We start from the raw sequence: 20,104 nt of genomic DNA, 5'->3' as shown, positions 1-20,104 counted from the left end.
AAAGGATTGTTACATATATTTTTCTGGAGGCTCAGTAAAAAGAAGTCTTAATGTTGCACTGTTAAAAAATTTAAATCTTTTCCATGGATTGCTGCTTTTGGCACCAAATACTACGGGAAATTAATGTGATTGTTAAAAATTGTTGTGTGCTGATTGGTGAACATGGCAGTATAGGATGTTGGAGGAGTTAAATATCAGAGTTTTCTCTCAAGGCTTGGAGACTGTTACTGTGTGCATTTTCAAATAATATTTGTATTTAAAAAATTATTCCATTCTGAGGATGTGGAAATGTTAGGAAGTATTTTATGTTCCAAGAGTTTGTAGTGGCTGCACTTAGAGCATGAGCTGTGGCTTTCTGGTGCAAGGTCACTGCCTGGATTTGGAAGATGTGCAGAAAAAATTGTGAGGGAATTTGGGAAGAAAACCACAAAATACTGTACTGTAACTCAGTTACAATGTGAGCAATGCAAAATCACCTTCCCTTTTCATCTGATATCAATAATTACTAACCTTCCATGCAATAAGGGGGACTTCAATACTTCCATATTTGCTTATCAACAGGACAACTGTTGGAAATAAGACTCACACTTGAAAGGCTTTATGCATATGGTTGAGTATAGCTGAATAGGGATATCCTGTTACCTGGACGTGACAGTAGGGAATGGTCTGAAAAGGTTCTGATTGCTTTCTTCTGGTTTACAGAGATATCAAACCAGAGAACGTTCTTATTGACCAAACAGGACACATTAAACTGGTGGACTTTGGGTCAGCTGCCAAAATGACAGTAAACAAAACGGTAATAATATGGATTAAAAATTTGTCTGTGGCTTGTTCAGATAGTCCAGTCGAAAAGGGAAAACTAACTTGGTATCTGATTTTGATTACACCTTGCTCTTCTCTCTTTTGCCTTTCTTGTCCACTATGGAGTCTATTCACAATCGTCTTTTTCCATTTGTGAATGGCTTTTCAAGCATGAGCTCAAGTATCTTTTGCAGCCCTCAGTAGATACATATTTGCTTACTAAAATACTAATACACCAGAAACGCAAAGGTAAGTGCTTTCTCATGATGCTGCAGTGTGATACAAAATCATACTTTTAGAGGTTCTTACAGCTGTTCAATGCTGTGTTTAAAGAGGACATAGATTTATAGTTGGAATGAGAATTGTGCCTGTTTTAATTAAGGTGGCATAACTTTGAAGGCTGGGGAGCTCTTGATCAAAATGAATCACATTTAAATATTCTGGGCTTCACTCACTAGAAAGTACTGCATCAAATCTGAATCAGTGGAGTTTTTTATAAGTTGATTGTAAGTTTTGGTAACTGCATACATCTTCCAGTGAAGATTTTTAAAATGTAAATGTATCTAAGTGAGAACATGAAGTTCTGTACCATATTTCTGTCTTGTTTTACAATTTTTATTTTTCCATAACATTTTCTTTGTAATGTCATTCTTAATATCCTGTTTTCCCTGTTCTTACATTTTCAGTGCTTCTCTGCATTGCATTTTCCTTTTAAGTTTTTTCTTCACACTGTATCTTCAATCACTCACAGGTTTTTATGTTAGCCTGCCTTCCCTTTTGTTTCATTCTTTATGCCACTCAGTACAAAAATGATTGCAGCATTGGCTCCTGAATTACCTTTTCTAAGCAGTCCAGAAATTCAAATATTAGTACTCTGTTGATCATGAACACTAGGTAAAAAGCTAAGGGTGACCTTACCTATGTAATGAGGGCAGAGAATATTTATGTCTAAATCTGACAATTTTTGAAGTTTCAGCTATGATGTCCCTGTTAATACTAGTTGAAGCAGAGTATTTTTGCTGTTTAAAACATCAGTTTAGTATTTCTGTGCTTTTTGGAATGCTGCTTTTCTACTTTAGCAGTTTGTACTTTATAGTAACAATTAGCTCTGATAATTTGACTCTTTATATACCAAATAGCTTGCTTTGTTGGTTTATCAGCAGTTTCCTTAACCTGGTACTTATTTGCTAAACAGCTTTGCTTAAAATTACTTACTTCACTTGGAGAGCTGAAAATTATGTCTCATTAAAAAAAAAAAAGGGGGGGGGAAAAAAAATCTAAAACCTTTGTTTTATTACCAAGATGACATTGAACAGAAAGTGCTGTAATTCCACTCGGTTTATCTTTGCTCTTAGGTAAATGCCAGGCTTCCTGTGGGCACACCTGACTACATGGCACCAGAGGTGCTGACAGGGTTGGGTGGGGATGGCAAAGCCTCCTACGGCCTCGAATGCGACTGGTGGTCCCTTGGAGTCATCGCCTATGAAATGATTTATGGAAGGTCTCCCTTCACTGAAGGCACTTCAGCAAAAACTTTAAATAACATCATGAACTTCCAGGTAGAGAATCCTTTCCCTCTTAAGTAAAAAGGTTATAACTAAAGACTGCTTTTCTCAACTTTTTTTAAAGTTTATGGATGTCTCTTACTTCATCATGTTCATAAAAGATTTGTAATATATCCATTGTATTTTATTTATATGTCTTTGTATTATAGATATCAAGTTATTTTTTGTAATAGGAGTCATCATCCCTGATTCAAAAAATCCTAAAACACAAACCTTTGGAAGTTTGTGAGAATTTTCTGGGGAAGTGTCTTGTTTTACTATTCCATTTATGTGTGCCATTGGCCATTGTTCAGCATAAGATGGTGACCTGGGATACCATTTGCCTGGGTGGGAATGGTTGTTCCTGTGTTCTTATCTTTACTGCAGTAAATGCATATAAAAGCCTATTTTGATAAAATGCACCATGCTTTTATTTGTGTGCTATAAATATTCATCCTTTGTACCTGACATATCTCAGCATAATGAAACTTAATTTTATTGTTCTGAGCCTGTTTTCCTATTGAGCAGAAATCTATTTCTTTCTAATGCAGAAATTTCTGAAGTTCCCAGAGGATGTGAAAGTTAGCAGTGACTTTCTTGACCTGATCCAGAGTCTGCTCTGTGGGCAGAAGGAAAGGCTGGGTTATGAGGGTCTCTGCTGCCATCCATTTTTTTCTAAAATTGACTGGAACAATATCCGTAATTGTAAGTAGAATAAAATTGTATTTATAAGCAATTCCTGGGCTTTTTGGTAAAGGGAAAATTTGTACAATGAGTATTTAAGTGTGTTTGATCTGAATTATTCATAATGAAGCAAGATTGGTTCCTGGAGCAGGTGTTTCTAACAAAACAGCTCATTTTGGTTTTTGCAAAGGCTATGTTAACATCCCAGGTGAAAACTGTAAGGTAAGAGGAAGTTTAGTAGAAGTTTAGTAAAACTCCATATGAATTTCTGATGTAATTGCTGTATTACTGCAGATGCTAGACTGGAAAATCAAATGGTCCTTTCCATGTCCTTCCTCAGATTAAAATGCATCAGTATGTTTGTTCAGGCCTTTCCCACCTCAATTTGCTTAATTTTGGCTTCATCTTTTGTTGTTGTTGTTGTGTCTTCACCTTTCTCTTTTGTTACTTGTGAACCAACTTCACTTAAGGTTGGTTTACTTTTTGTAGTTCCAGTAGGTCTGTGGCCATAGGGCCATTGGAGTTTTTTGTCAAAGTCAATGGGGATAGTGTATTACTACTTTTTTTGGTCAAAAATCTGTTCATTCAACTAGGAATAGAATAAAACCAGTGAACCAGATAATTCTCTATGCAGAAAACTGTTTATAATACTATGTAAGCAATGGATTTTAGTATTTGGAAGTACTGAGGCACCAGCTCCATGGCAAAAGCAAATATTTCACAGTTCATCAGTGATCTCTGTATGGGGATCTGATTGTGCTGGAGAGCATTTTAAATTATTTGAACTGTAATATTATCTGGGCAAACAACATGTCTGCCTTATGTTTTTTATCAAATGTGCTGTAAGGGAATGATTGTGCACCATTTTCCATGATATATTGCTAAGCCGGTGCTTCTACTTTTGATGATCATCTCAGCACTTCAGCTGTCAGCTCCACAGACTGTTTGCTCACTTTTCTGTTGATTCATTAATTTTGAACTTGTGGAGCTGCTGTTCTGTTAAATTCCATTGTTTTTGCTCTTCGAGAGCCATTGAGCCTCGAGCCCTTTTCATCACTTTAGCATACATTTCCCAGTGCTCTCTGCCTTCTCTCCCCAGAGCCCTGCCTAAACCACCAGTTTCTGTTCCTGAATTTTGTGTTGTGTTTCTATCACATTATCTCAGATATAGAAAGAAGAATGACATGTGAGCATATGTTCTGGTGTTTCCTTGGCAATTGTCTGTCTAGTATTCACACAGCTGCATGAGTTAATGGAGCATTTTGCCGTTTCGTGTGACAGTGGTGATGCTGATGAACAAGCCAGTAGGCAGCCCTGGTGTGGTTATGATGTTGGAACAATCATTTGGGATTTTAAAAATCCCACTTCTGTCTGCAGCTGGCCAGCGGATTGCATCATTCCCTGTAATATCCCCACGTACCTACATGAGGATTCATGCAGTTTTGACCCCTCACTTTGTTGTTATGCCTCATACTTGATAAACCCCCACTGTAACAAGGGCAAAACACAGCAGTCTCCGTGCTTTAAGCAGCAGATTCAATGTTATCACCTATTGCTTTGCTCTCGGCAGTGGTTCTCCCTGTGCTGGTTTTTCAGAGCAGTGTTGCTGTCATTCTGTCCAAAACCTGTGTCAGGTTTGACCTGGGCTATCTAAAAGCTAAAGGTCTCTTTCTAATCTTGACCTCTGCTGATAGTGGTGTTTAACTGGAGCAATGGCAGCCTGAGAAAATGAGTGCTGGCAGAAGTCATAAGATTTAGATTTACATTAAAGAATCTCACTCCCCCAAGTTGATCTGGTCAAAGACTTTAAGGTTATGGAGTGTTGAACTTGGTGATCCTAAAACCTTTGCCAACTGACATGACTCTGATTCCCCAATTGTTAAACAAATTCTGTGTCAGTGTAGTCAGACTTTCCTATAGTCTATAAGGGCAGTGATGTAATTTCTATTTCAGGCTGAGAAAGGTAAGGAAAAAATTGGTACCTTTGCCTTGCAGGTATTTAATTATCATGCTGAGAGCTCCAGAATAGCCATTCTTAATGCACCGATTTTGCTTAAGAATGTGTCATTAAGGGGCTTTTCTGTGTTACATTGTGTTGTTATGGTAACCTATGAAACACTTGACTTTTTAGTAAACCCCTTTCCCAAAGATCGTTGCCTCTAAAAAAAGCTCCCAACTTCCCTGGGTCCAAGTAATGTGTGTCTGTAGAAGCAGCTCCTAAGTTACAGAAACATAATTAAACCATTAAACTTAAGGTCAGCTTTATCTGAATTTGTCTCAACACGTGATTTTCCCCTTTGTCGAGTATTGTGCTAAAACACATGTATAGGTTCTGCTCTCTGTTAACTTTGCTATTTAATGACTTCTAAAGCTTGTTAAACGCCCCCCCCCCCCAACAGATACCACCACACTTCCTCCCCAAAAATAAAATAAACCTAAACTTTCAAAAGTTTGTGTTCACTTACTGAAGAATTTTCTGAAAATATTTTGGAGTTTATTTACCTGAAATAAACATATTTCTGTCTGTGTTTCAGCTGAATGATCAGGTATTTCACTGGAAAGTTGATAACAGAATCATTTGTGTACCTAAAAAGTATCTAAAATCAGAGGTAGAGAATGAGGGAATGACATACTTGAGTTATCAGCAACAAGGCTGATACAATTTGGGGATATTGTTAGTTGTCTTTTGTTATTTGAAATCCATAAACTGCATCAGATTTTTAATTTGGAACCAAAAATCTGCTTGCTGAAGTCTAGCTGGGAGATGGTCAGACGACTTTCATTGTTACCTAAGGAATATGTGTCTAGCATAAAGAGCCTTTCATTTTAAGAATTGCTTTGTAACTATAGTCCAAGAGGTCTTGAAAATGGAATGGCATATTTGAACTTGTACATGGAAATTATATGTATGAAAAAACATATGAATTAATGTCTTGTGCAAGCAGAAGAACTTGAGAAGATACTAAAGACTGATTTTTAAACTGTTTTCTGCTATTAAACAGGCAGGACCCAAATCTCATTATTCGTAAGTGCAAGACACTTGTCCTTATGAACACCACGTTGTCATTCAGTATGTTAACAGTTACACATTGTGGTGTTTCATTTAAATTCTTGTCTTCAGAAGAATGTGTTGACTTGTTTTTTGAAGTGGAGATCACTTGTATTGCAGGTTGGAAATCACTTTTATTAATATAAATGTATGTGTTGGATGATTGTCTTGACAAAACAGTAAAGGTGTTAAGATAATATTGTGAAGGTAGCTTAGAACTAGCACAGTGCCTTTTTTATAAGTGGTCTTAACGAAAATATCCTTAAATTTGTCAAGAATGAGACCACTCTTGATGTTAATTAAAAATTAACATCTGTTTTATTAAAAGAATAATTTAAAAAAATTAATTAAAGTTAAAATAATCCAGTCTGGGAAAAATCCACAAATAAAAATCCTAAAACCCGGGTCCGCAGCGATTAGAGACCTTTAGGCCTAACCGGCACAAGGCCCCAGTACAGGAAGCCTGCTATGCTGGGCTAACTTTGGCTAGTCCAAAGTTAGATAGTTAAAATGGTCTCTCCGGGAGATAGAGGCCTGAGTCACCAGCATTGAGCTTCCCCCACACCTAACCCGAGGCAAATACGAGCTCCCGGCCTGTGCTCTGGATTTTATAATATCCATGCTCCACCCAGGTCCGCCCACAATCCAGCCCCCATGGTCTAGTGCGATTGGTGGAGTCTTGAGGTGAGGTCATTTGATCTAGCCAATGGGATAGCTTCTTGTCCAGGGTGCTTGAAAGGCGGGAAAATGTCCTCATTGACATTCATATTGCCAAGGAGCTGAGCTGCAGGTTAAGGACAGGAGACTAAAAATAGCCCTTGACAGTTAGAAAGTCTGCTCTTGGAGCTGGGCTTAGGAGCTTGTAGAATTTAAGGACAACTAATAAAAGCATTGAACTGCACTACAAACACTTCAAAGAACTTTTAAAACAGAACAATCAACAGTCATTTTAAGGAACTTTTAAAACTGAACCATAAACACTTTAAGAATCTTTTTCAAACATACTAATTAACTTGGATAACTTGGGTATGTGCAGGAAACGACATTTGGAAGTTTAAGGCTTAAGGAAGGGATTAAATTTGGGAATATTTTATCAACAGGGATTTTTAACTAGAAACTGTGTGATTAAGTGGTTCTGAGAATTAACTTTATCTCTTTAACTAGTTTGATGGGCATTTTAAATATGTAAAGGCTAATCTGGCAATTAAAACACTTAATATGCAAAATGCAAAACTGGGGCATATAACATCTTATCATGCAAAATCAGGGCACTTAACATGCAAAGGCCAATTTGGTGGATTTCATATATAACAAATTTAATCACTGGGATTGTCTGTTTTTCACACTTTCTCAAATAGGTCTGTTAGAGCCTGAGGAAGAGTAATGCCTAACCTATTTTAAAAGGCTGCTTTTCCTCAGAAAGCATTTATAGATCACCTTGTAGATCAAGAACAGACACATTTTTATCCTTAAGAAATGTTCTGTATTGCCTTTAAGCTTCCTATTTCAGTTGAGTCTTTCAGTGTCCTAGGTGAAATGCAATCTCTCTCTTCTGAATTTGCATGAAAATATTTTGAAAGGATGGAAAGACCTGGTTAAGGCAATGTTCCAGTCATAAATACACACACTAATGTAGAGTTTTAAAAAAGGGCTTTTTTCCATAAGACACATTTTATCTAATCTTAATGATAAGCTGATTAAAGTACTAGAGTGTGTGTGGTGGTTTTGGATTTTTTTTCTTTTTCCTTTTTTCTTTTTCTTTTTTTTTTTTTCCCCCTTAAACTTAGCAACCTACAACACCTCCTTTTCCTCTGAAAGTCATAATTTGGAACAGATGGAAGAGGGTTATATCTTTCCACAAGTGGGGAGGTATCTAGGCAAGGAATTGGCTTTTTTAAAACATGCAGTTCTCTGCAGGATACTTTAAATGGTAAACAGAACATGTACATTCATTGTAACATTGGAGACAGAAGGAGGTCTTTGTACCCAACCAGTTTCTGTGAGAAGAAGCATTGGGTTTACTGTCTTTCTGAGTAATACTTTTGCCTCCCTTCTGGGTAAGCCTGAGAAAAGTGCAAATTTGTCACCTTGTCAGATGTGATGGCATGGTGTTCACATTTATTTCTCAGAGGCTTATCTTGACCTCTGCTAAAGGATCCTTCCCTTTAAAGAAGCAACTGATAAGCACATCAGTGTATTTGCATTCACCAGTCTTCATCTTGTTTTGAAAATACTATAGTTGTGTGACAGCTTTCTGATTTTAAGCAAGAAATAATAACTTGAGATTATGCCATCATGTGATCTACAGTTGAAAACAAAATGGCTTGTCTGTTTTAGCTTGATTTTACAAGACTACTCTGTTTATTCTGTAGGTATTTTTGACATCAGAGAAAGGACTCCTTAGTCTGAGGAATATAAGTCTATGAAGAAGCTACCAAATAATTAAGAACATCAGACAGAGTGGATCTAGCTTTTTTTTTTTTTTTTAATTATTATTCCCTCTTAATCCTAAGTGATTTTTTTTTCTCCAAGGTGCTGAAATGCCTTCAGAACTTCTGCTTCTCATTTTCAGCCACTGTTGACAAGTTCAGAACTACTTAACATCTAGAGGTGTTTTTGTTGAATGACTGTTCTAAGTTTTCTCTTCAGTTGCTACTATTTCTTGATACAAATATTGTAACAAAGTTATACTGTAGAGTTGCAGAGATTTTGGACTGTTAGTCATGGATTTCAGTGAATGCAAAATAGAGGGCAAAGGATTTTTCATTATTTTTAATCTAGTATTTACAATTTCTGTTCTCATATTTTATTAAACATACAGAGGAAGCTGTAGTGTAAAACATTGGGCTCTTTAAACTAGTTTCCCACCAGCCCTAAAGGTTTGCTCTGCCTCACATTCAGTTTTATCTTTGTGCATCCATTGTTCCCCCACTGAGTGCTTTTTCATCTTTTTATGTGCATGCATAGTTAAATTATATTTTCTTTTATGCATGTGGTTTGTGTAGGAATTCTTATTGTTGGTAAGAGGAACAACTTTCTTTTTAATTGCAAGGGCTTGAAGATGACTCTTAAGATCTTATTTGCTAATTTCTGGGGGGAAGTAAGGCTTTAGATCTCTCTTTCAGAGATGAAGTTATCTGTCAGGCTCTGGGGAGTACAGAACAGGGTACTTATACAGTTATAAAAAGGCAGTAGGTTGGTTTTTGCTACCTCTTTAAAATCATTCTAGACTTTTGCAGATGAAGTGAAGAGTTTGCTGTTTTCTCTATTACTTTACCTCATAGACAGTATCTGCCTTCAAAAACAGTGTTAAAAATCCCACAGCAACCCCTTCCTGTAAGAGGAAGTGCAGAGTTTTTTCAGCAAAGGTTCTGAAACTAAAAAATACTAATCCTGAACTAATCCTCCTCTGCTGTGAATTAACTTCAACTTTGGGCTTATATTTGCATGAAAGATGATATGCTTACAAATTGTTTTCTGTTACTTCTCTGTTTTTAATCATTAAGAGTATATGCAAGAGTAGCTGGATGTTATCCTGACACTAAGTGATTTTTAAAAAGAAGTACATATCCCAATCAACAATCTATATTTCAAAATTATGTTTATGGTACATAAATATCAGCATTATATTATATATTTTTATTATAAGCAATAAAATAGAAGAAAATAATAAATTCGTGATACTGACATAAATTTAAAATGTTCTGGAGCTGGTAAGTTGCAGCAGGCTGAAACTGCTTACTACAGAATCTATTTAATTTGTATATATTCCCCATTTATCTCATTCTAATGTACTTGAAACTACTGTACGTGAGCAGCATCTGCTTCGTGGAATTTCTTCTCACTTCTCTGCTTGGGAGCAGCATCAGGATGGCTCTTCAGGGAGCTGCTACCAAAGCCTGTGCACGTAGTTGGGATTTGGCAGTTTATCCAGACAGATTCTTTATGTTTTTGGCTGTTAATCCTGGTCTGGTGGGTAGCTCCAGCGAGGGAATGGAGAGTTAAAGGCGGGCAGTGGAAGGCTTTGGCAGCCTAGAGGGAGCCAGCGCCTCCAGCCGTGACTCGCTGTGCCCCTGCCACTCACAGGCAGCAGCGTCTGTCACGCCACAGGCAGGTAGGGTTAAACCCGGCATGCGGGGACTCGGGAGCAGGGAGCCTGCACTGCAGGGGTTGGAATGTTTGTTCCTGGTCCTTCAATCCTCATCAGCCCTTCGGCTGCAGGGGATCCATACTGGATCCATGGTAACGGTTTTAGCACACTCCACTTCCATCAGCTGGTAACAATGGGCTGTTCCAGCTACTGGCTGAGGAGGCTATCTCCTTTGCTAATCTGAGAGTTGCAGTGAGTGGGGACCCAGTGATGAAATAAATTAATAAATGTTAGGAAACGAGATTTAATGAGGTAGGAATTGCACAGTAGGGCTTCTGCATTCATTCCTTTCCCACACGTAGCCAAGCCAGCAGGTAGTTCGGGTGCTGCACATCACCAAGAAGAACTTGTCCTTTTGTTCCTTTGGTTAATTAAACTGAAGCAAGCACGAGAAAATCACCTGAAATTAAAAAAACGCTTAGCAAGTTAAGTGGTACCAATTTAGAAATTATAGTAAGAAATTCATTGTAATTCCTTCCATTTACACCTGTCTTCAGAGCTGATTGTATCAGAGCCAGACTGCAGTGGTGTCCCGGCAAGAGTTCCAGATCTTAAGCAAGCTCTTTTAGAGAAATAAAATCAATCTTCTTTTCCTAAAGAAAAGCTCACTGAAGTGAGCTTTTAGTATCTATAGTTTATTAGAACCTTCTAGGAGAAAGACCAGTTTGCTGTTGATTAGAAACCCATGCTGGGAAGATTCTTGTTAGTGTTAAAGGGTAAGACATATCCCTTAGCTGACTAGCACAGGACCAGGCTTCTTTCTCAGGTAGTGTCACTGATTGGACAGGTTGGAGACATTTTCCTTTTCAAGATTAATCAGAATCGACAGACTTCTGGCTATATTACAGTAATGATTTTCTTAGCCTGGTGCTTTGATTTTATTATTTTTGTGTTAAAACCCCAACATCTTAACCTGAAAGAAAAACAAACCCCAAATCCCAGAATCTCCAATGTCCAAGCTAAATCCCAGTTTGATCAGTGTGGGAGATGCTGTGCCTGCAGAGTGGTAGCCATGTTGGCAGCTTAGGGGTTAATCTCTTGTTGCTGTAATACGCTTTGAGAGCAGCAGCTCAGTCTGCTTGTGTTAGCAAGATTAAAAGCAGAAGCTGCAGTGCCATTGCAAGCACTGAATGAGTGGGACTGTTGCAGAGTGAACTGTAGCTGAATTTTGTCCTTTTTTCTTGCTTTTTTTCCACCAGCTCCTCCCCCCTTCATTCCTACTCTCAAGTCTGATGATGACACCTCAAATTTTGATGAACCAGAGAAGAATTCGTGGGGTTTATCCTCTATGCGCCAGTTGAACCCAGCAGGATTCTCGGGGGAAGATTTGCCGTTTGTGGGGTTTTCATTCATCAAGGATTTGGGGATACTCAGATCAGAGTAAGTAGGAATTATTGCTTAGGTGGATAGGACCACTGGAAAAATGGGAAGGTTTGTTACAGAGAGGATGGAGTGTGTGAGGAAAAGCTGTTTTAACTGACCTGTACTCTGCTGTAGGGAAGCTGCCAGATTCAGGCTTTATCTGTTGCTGGTGTGTCTTGTGCATGTCCTACTGTTCTCTGATTGTTTCTGGGATGGGGGGGGGGGAAATGGGATGGAAAGATTAATTCTAAACCAGTTATTATTAAAATTGTAGTTCAAATAGTTTGAATTAGTTGTTGCTGTTAAGCAGGGAGCAGTAGGTGATTGCATTTCTGGTACTGCAGATCCCTGCAAGGAGGAGAATACTGAGGAGTTCAGAGATGGAAAAAGGGGATGGTGTTATTTTATTGGATCAGAGAGTGGGCACCAAGTGCTGGGAATGTGTAAGACTGAATCAGTGATCCATAGAAAAGGAGCTCCACTAACCTGGGAATGTGCAGTGATGGGTCAGTGAGTAAGGGAAGGAGCTGCATGGCAGCTGGCTCTGTGCTGCTGGGTCAAGTTAAATAGGAGGACTGGACATTGCTGTGTTGTGTGTTAGGAGACTGGAGATTCAGATGAAATACGCAGAGGCTGTGTGCGTGGAGGGATGTAAAGACCTCAGAGAAACATGTTTTCTTCCCATTGAAAACCAATTTCTGAGAGGACGGAGTCAGAGAAAAAGAAGACTATAAGTACTGTGATATAAACCATTTGATGTGGTGGGTGGCTGGTTTCTGATGACAGAGCTATTGAAAAAGTATTAGTGCAGAGTGTTAAGTTGGGAAGTCCTTAGCTCAGGATCAGGAGGCCTCTCAGGAACGCAGTGGCTTTGGCTGGGTTAGTGACTCAATGCACTGTGTTTTCATGTCAACCCTCATTCCCTGCTGCCGGTTTGCTCCTTTCAGGGCCTTCGTTGCCAATCTGTCTTAATTGTGTTTCATTTTGTGTCATATTGGTTGTGATAGTTGCTCTGCAGTAAGCTTGTCACTGAATTTGGTAATACTGTTGACATCTTTGATCTTGCTCACACGATGAATCAAGGTTATATGATGGTTATGCCAGAAATAAAAAGGGAATCTTTGGCTGTCCCTCCTCAGTAGAGTTGCTTTTATGGCAAAAGAGGAAGGAAGGTAGAGGATGTAAAACCCCAGAAAGTGTTTTTTTGGTGAAATGATCTAATATTGTCAGCAGGATGGAATATTAGATCTGTAGATACCTGGGGTTAAAATCTGTCTTAATTTAGGAGTGAGATAACTTAGGCTATTATCTTTTCTGCCTGGGGAACTGCAATCTGTGTACAAGGGCTATGTGGCCGTTCAGGTAACAGTCAGAAAAGCCTCAACAATGACCATATATGTGTGGTAAAAACATATATGTAATTGGGCCCAGGACTAGAACTGAAGAGGAGAATGGGATAAAGTCTCAGAATAGTGTTGTAACTGTGCTGGAGGCTGAGAGAGCTGTAGCAGATGGACTGAGGTGCTTTCTCTGTGGAGCTGGTACTGAAAATGCGTATGAAAGTTATATTTGAATTTTGGGAATAGGTGAGAAGAGGTATAGCAAATGAATATAGATATTAATGTCCTCTGCAGAAATTTTGACTGAAGTGAAATTTCTGTTTGGTGTGGCCTGTGTTTTCTTAAACTGGAACAGAAAGGCATCATATGTTTAATTTTCTCCCAAATAATTTTAATGTGAGTAGATCTTAATGGTTTCCTGAATGAGATCTTGATAAATGCACTTCGCTAAATTAAGCAGTAAATACTTGCATTTTGTTCTAAGAAGGTGATTTAAATATGGCAAAGTGCTTATGCAGGTTTTAAAACACCTGTATTTAAATAATGCAGTGATTAGTTTATTTTCAATACCACTGCAAATGGGTCACAAAGATAACTTCTTATTTACAAAATACTGTCTGGCGTATGTTTTACTTGGGGAAATATAGTACTGTTTCTGTCCATGCTACCTTGAAAATCAAATTCTTAGACGAAGAACAGTAAAGCGTGGAGGGGACTTAACTGTTATGAATCTTGGGATGCCTTCTCTGGAAGGTCCTAAGTCATGAAGTTTATCAGTCCAGAATTTTTTAAAAAAAATCTTTCCTGTGAAAGTCTAACCTTATGGTTGCTAAGTGATGCAGATCTGTTTTCCTGTCTGCAGCATGAACCCTCTAGTGCTGCTCACAGTAAGGCCAGGCAACTGCAGAGTGCCAGTGACAAGGTTCTTGAAACTTTCAGCACTTTTAATCTGGGGGCTGTCAAACTATGAAGGTGAGGGTTATGCTCTTGCCCTTGTCCACTGGACAGTAAGAAGCTATGGCTGAGCTGGGAGTTTCAAATACTTCAGAGAAAAGGCAGCTAAAAAAAAAAGACAGAAGAAGGGTAAGAGAATTTCTCTTTTCCACTCTCCCAGTGACTTAGGGCTAGAAGGGTTTGCCTAAGTCACTTAGACCTGTTGCCAGAAATTATATAGTTGGTGTGGAGTTTAGAAGGGTCCATTGAATTACAATGCTCTGCGACCCCCTACCATGAGATGTGGGAAGAATTTGTGACCCTCTAACAAATGTGAGAGTTAACAAAAATGCAAAAGGCACAACAATAATGTGTCATAGGAAGCAATCAGGAGAAATCAAGGGCATTGCTTAAGTCATGGGTTCCTGTACTAGCAAAGCGTTTAAGTAAATCTGCTCTTTGGAGAGCTAGGCTGAGGCTGCAGAGAAGGACCAGCTAACTCCTTCTCCCATCATGACCCCTGAATTCTGGATGTGGGGGAAAAAAGCCCGTCTGATTGCAAATCTGGCTGCTGGTTTGGCTGCAAGCGTGTGATTGTGACAAGATAAGAGGCAACCAAGAGTTTAATTCCATTAAAAGCCAGCCCCACCTTACTTCCTATCCCTAACCATGGCTGATCTCCAGTGCTTAGAACAAGTGACAGAAACCCTTAGCTGCCAAAAATGTGCATCAAGTGGTGGAAGAAAATCGTTCTTGTCCTTTGCAGGTGATTAGCAGAAGCCTGAAGGCATAAGATAAATATGCTATAAATCCAGGGCTAACCAAGTATACCAAACTGCCTAATAAAAATAAATACCAAATAAAACATATCAAAATACCTAATAAAAAATAAATGCCTAATTAAAAAATAGTTTATTCCATAAATTTTTGCCTGCCTATGTCCTCCCTGTAAGGTCCTAAGAAGTGGTATTCCTCAGGATTTCTGGGGTTTTGTTTTCTGGGGGTTTTTTTGGGTTACTGGGGTTTCTTTAAAAAATTAAATTAAAATTAAATTAAATTAAAATTAAAATTTTTTAAAAATTAAATTAAAATTTAAAAAATTGATATGGATTCGTGACTGTCATTATAAAATACTGAGAGTTAAAATGGGCCATTCCTCCAAAAAGGACTACTGATTTCTTCCAACAGTTTTTTGGGTTCTGGTAAGCTCTTTCACCAAAGGTAGATGAAAGAGGAAGCACAGGATGAGCATACCAAAAATATGCTTTGCTTCAGCGAGCTCTATTCACAGATTGATGGTATCACTGTTTGGTTTTGGTTGGGTTTTTTTAGGCTTGAGCAAGCATTTACGAGGGGGCGGAAGGTACAGATGAGTATAATGCTAAAAAGAATAGAGCATGAGGGATGGGGGATGATATTATCAGCATGTGGTGTGGGAGCCAGGATTAGGACAGATGGTGCCAATCGTTGTGAGAAGGAAGAAGCGCAGGTGAGTTGGGGGTTTAGGACAGTGTCAGAAAAGGACACAGGAAGTTACAAGGTGGGATGTGATGCACAAGGTACAAGTTTGATACCAAGAATCATCTTGGAGCTTTTCCTGTGCCAGTGCTTTCTTCTTCATCTCAGCCATGTTAGGACTGGAGGAGCTTTTACACAATCAGCACCATTTCTGTTCATTCTGCTGGTTGATGCTGCTGCTGATCTAGCTGTGAAATCACTAGTCAGCTCTAAGTTAGCTTGGCTTTTAGTCATGCAGGTGCTGCTTCTTTGCAAAGTAAATCGCCACAGCCAGTGCTATCACATCTTGGTACTCTAGACTTGACTTTGGGGTTTTTTTAATCTTTCATTGCAATGTTCTTGTTGATGGAGCTGGTTACCTTTTGTTAATCTTTTTTTTCACACTTGAGAGGAAACAGCAGAAACTGCTCTGTTGTGCTAAGAGAACTGATTCAGGTATAGCAGTTAATTGAATGAAATACTCTGAGATGATCCCAGCCTGAATGATAGCTTTGCATCATGGCTTTTGATGTTGGCTTGTATGTGTTTAATTTCTGCAATGATGCTGGCTGAGGAAGAATGTAAGTGCCCCAGAAATGTGGGTATTTTCCACCTTGTCATGCTGTGTTGAGAGCTTCTATCACCATTACAAGGCTTATTAGATTAGCCAGTATTCCATTTTTCTTGATTTCCTCTGTCGGCCCCTTTCTGATACTTTGAAGGTTGTATGGATGTCCAGGAAGTTGTTCTAATACAATTTGTACACAGGAAAGAATTACTGGGAAAGCCTGTCTCCTAAAAACTGTGTGTCCAGTGCTAACTGAGATCAGCTTCCCTTGGGGATAAGATACACTGTTTCCATGGCAGGAAAATCATCACGTCACCAGGACATGTATTTTTAAGGAATTTCTTCCTCACTTTGGACAGACTGTAGTTCTATCTGTAGCCTTCTCTCCCCTTATAAAGCCAACACCAACCCTGAGTAGCAGCTCTCTCTGCAGTCACCTCATGAAATCCAAACTTGCTCAGTCTCCTGTGCCCTGTCCCACCCCACCCCACCCCACCCCACCTGGCTGAACCACCTGTCTTTTGCATAGCTCTTCATCTCCTTCCCTCAATCCCTCCTGTTCCTGTCAGGCTTGAAGTGCCTGGGGATGCTTTCAGCTGACTTACCAGGAGAAATTTTTGAAATGCAAAATGGTGCCTGTAATATTAGGCTCTGATTCTTTTAATAGGAAATAAAACCAATAAGCAAAAATAATGAATAGAATTAGCTCCTCTAGGGAGGTGGAATAGAAGACAGAAATAAAACCAGGTCTGTGAGAACTGGCTAGAGTTTTCTTAGGTAATGCCTCAGATCTGAAAAGAATGGAAGTAAAAAGGTTAAGTAGTGGAAGTAAATGGTTAAGGTTAAGGTTGAAACTATAATTTAAATGAAGATTGCTTAAGCCAATACAGTTCAGACCTGTAAAACTAAATTTTTATTTTAAGAAGATTTTCAGACTTGTCTCAGTACATATTTGCAGCTATTTACATATATTTGATTAACATTTGAAAGCAGATTCTTTAGTGTCTTTTTTAGTTAATGTGAGCTTTAATTTGTATTTTTAGACTGCTTTTCTCAACTATTCATTTTTAGCCTTGTTTGTACACCCAGCTGTTACGGGATTTAATATGCATCTTTCTCAGATGGTTGCTTTTTCTCTGTAGGAGTATAGACACACTTTATAAATTGATTTTTAAATATGGTAATTCGACGGATCAGATTGATTGGACCAGGGCTAAAAGAATGCTGTATAAAAGCATTAATTTTAAACATTTTTTTCTAATTAAGGCCTGATCATATCTGTATCATTGCCATGCAGGACTCTTTCTTCTAAGTTTTTCCGTATCAGATTTCTGAAGAGATGTATTAATATATGACCTTTCAAGGCAGCATTGGTGGATTTTGCTGTGTTTGTTTGCCAATATTAAAACCGTGTTTCCTAACCACTGCTCAAGGTGGTGGTGCTGAAGATCTGTTTGATGCAGAATTGTTGCTGCATATTTGTAAAAATCCATGTATATCCTTCTGTGCTTTTGCTGCATATCCAGTTGGATTAAGGAGTAGATTCTTCTCAGAAAATGGTGGTGATGGAATGAAACTTTCCTTGGTGTTGAGAGGAGCCTGTGCTGCTGTGTGTGGGTGTCTGGCTCTATGCAGAGAGCTGCTCAAAGCTCCTTTCCCTCTGTGGAGAAAACTGGCTGCACACCAAACTGTGGCCAGGAGAAGCAGAAAGCAATGTGTGGGCAGCCTGTGTCATCTTTTATTAGTGCCTTCATTGTAATGCTGCATTTTCATCTATCAGTTAACACTGCTTCCATCATTAACTGCTTGAGTCTCTAGTCTGAATCATTTTATGTGAGGAGAATGTGACTTTTTAAATTGTGTTTTGATGTGTGTACTTAATTTTTTGGTTGCAGGTTGCATATTTAAGACTGCAAAGCACTGAAAATATGATTCTAAACATCAGGTGGCTTCCTATCCTTTTCTAAAATAAATTTAAACTAACAGGAATGATAAATTTCTTAAATGCTGAGCCCCAATTACACAGAAAGCTTAAGTAAATATTTTCCCCAAGTTTCTGGAGTCAAATTGTTTTGAACAGTACAGTTGTGTTCAGGAAAAAAAATTACTTCTAAGTGGAACTCTGAAGTTCTGCAGTGTGACTGATCATATTGATATTGATTGGGTTTGTAGGGATCATATGAATTGGGTTAGGGAATTCTCAATTTTGATTCACAGAATGTAGCTAAGGATATTAAATTCTTCCTGTGGTGCAGATTATGACATGTTGAAGTTTTTAGGGCTTTTTTACTTTGATGATAATTCAACAACCTGTTTAAAAATGAAGTACCAAATAAAGAGCATTTCTCTGAAAATTTGTTATTTTTCTGAATGGTTATGTTGACTTTATGCTTTGTTTTTGTTGCATCTATAAATCCATACAAATCCTGCAAAACTACTGCTGTGATTTATTGTTTTGCACTGTGACATAGCCACTGATGGAAAATATTAATACCGTAACTGGAAGTACACGTGGATTATTTAATATTGATGTACTGTCATTAGCTTTTATGGTACATTTGATCTGCAATGATGGCTGTTAGGCTGTGATTGCTGCACAATCACATTTCTTTTATCCTGGAATAAGTAAGTACCCAATGACTTTACAGAGGCTGCATAAATCAGATTTCTGTACATTTTGCCCATATTCATGTGCTGTTTGGCTTTGCTCTTTTAGATCTGCTTTTTCAAGCGTGGATTCCCCAGCCAAGGTCAGCTCCATGGAAAAGACACTTCTTCTCAAGAGCAAAGAACTCCAAGACGCCCAGGACAAGTGTCACAAGGTATTTATTTATGCGATTGGCCGCACCCATTGCTCCAGGAATCTGCAGCCACTGTATGTCCAGGGATCTGTCAGATGCTGCTGATCATCCAGACTCGTGGTGGGCAAAGTGCTTTTCCTTCAGAGAGGTGGCTTCCTGTCCAGTACAAAGGGAGATGAATGTAGGCCATGCTGTTGCTGTAGATACTTTTAACTTAACAAGAAGCGGCTCTGGATTTTAAACAGTGCTTTTCTCAGCGTGCCACAGACGACTGCTTTTTCCTGCAGGCCCTGCCTCTTCATCAGACACCCATTACAGCAGTACTGTTCTGAGGGTTCTTCCTCACTCATCAGCTCCTGCTTATGTAACTGTTGTCACGTCACTGCTTATGGTGAACGTCTTGTAACAGTTGCTGTGCTTCAATAAAGGGAACCTGGTGGAGTCTTTTAACACTTACTGCTTGTCTGAGACTTTTATGAGAGTTCCATTACTTTTCTCCCCGCTCTGTTCTGGATTTGACCATTTGCTCCTGACAAGGAGATGGGGGGAAGCCATCTTCTGGTCCAGCATGGATTTGGGATAAGGTTAAAGTGACCCATCTCTGCAAGTCAGGTGAAAAATGATTGTGTCTTCTTTGCTAACTGGGGTTCGAAGAATGACTGAATATGAACAAGCAGCTTGAATGAATGGGGTGACTTAGACTTACTACTTTGTCCTTAAGAAGAACTGTGCATTCCTGGAGCAGAGACAATGGTATTGGAATTTAAACAACATTTGGAGAAACATAGCTAGAAGTCTCTTGGAGACAAATTCCTTACAAAGAGAGCTCTGAAAGTAGCAGTTAACAAAGCTTTTGAAGCCCCCCTTTATAACCTCTTGATATTTATTGCAGATGGAGCAGGAAATGACGCGGTTGCACCGGAGAGTGTCAGAGGTGGAGGCTGTACTTAGCCAAAAGGAGGTGGAACTGAAAGCCTCTGAGACCCAGCGATCCCTTCTGGAGCAGGACCTGGCCACCTATATCACAGAATGCAGTGTGAGCCCTTACACCAGTCCTTTCAGCTCTGAAGGCCTGAAATCTGGTGGTCTTTGTCTTTCTCTTCCATCATGCTTTCAGTAGGGTACTTGATGGAGAGAAAATACTATGTGAGAGGCTATCTGTTGAATATGGAGCCCTGAAGTGTTTGCAAAAGCTTGCTTGGTAGTTTTATTCAAATGTTGTTTCATGGTCATGTGCTTAGATCATGCAGGAGTGACTACTGTCCTGGTCTTGCTGAAACTCTCTGTGATGTTTGTCATACTGGCTGTGCTAGAACATGCCTGGGTTGTGCTTCTTGAAGGTTTTTTAGCCAGAAGAAGATGGGGCCTAATCAGT

The 20,104-nt window shown here is 38.9% G+C and overlaps 1 protein-coding gene across 8 annotated transcripts in view; it reads left to right on the top strand.

Moving 5' to 3' along the window:
- Positions 1–20,104, top strand: part of CIT (citron rho-interacting serine/threonine kinase) — a 68,932-nt gene that overhangs the window by 3,911 nt on the left and 44,917 nt on the right. For all 8 annotated transcript variants that reach the window (XM_032128522.1, XM_032128520.1, XM_032128518.1 and 5 more), the window contains exons 6-11: positions 703–796; positions 2,157–2,360; positions 2,897–3,050; positions 11,428–11,608; positions 18,645–18,750; positions 19,622–19,765. In XM_032128522.1, the coding sequence (XP_031984413.1) occupies positions 703–796; positions 2,157–2,360; positions 2,897–3,050; positions 11,428–11,608; positions 18,645–18,750; positions 19,622–19,765 (883 nt within the window). The remainder of the gene's footprint in view (positions 1–702; positions 797–2,156; positions 2,361–2,896; positions 3,051–11,427; positions 11,609–18,644; positions 18,751–19,621; positions 19,766–20,104) is intronic.

This window comes from Corvus moneduloides, chromosome 18 (assembly GCF_009650955.1).
Source record: "Corvus moneduloides isolate bCorMon1 chromosome 18, bCorMon1.pri, whole genome shotgun sequence".
Classification (NCBI taxonomy): domain Eukaryota; kingdom Metazoa; phylum Chordata; class Aves; order Passeriformes; family Corvidae; genus Corvus; species Corvus moneduloides.
This window is presented reverse-complemented; position numbering and strand designations above follow the sequence as displayed.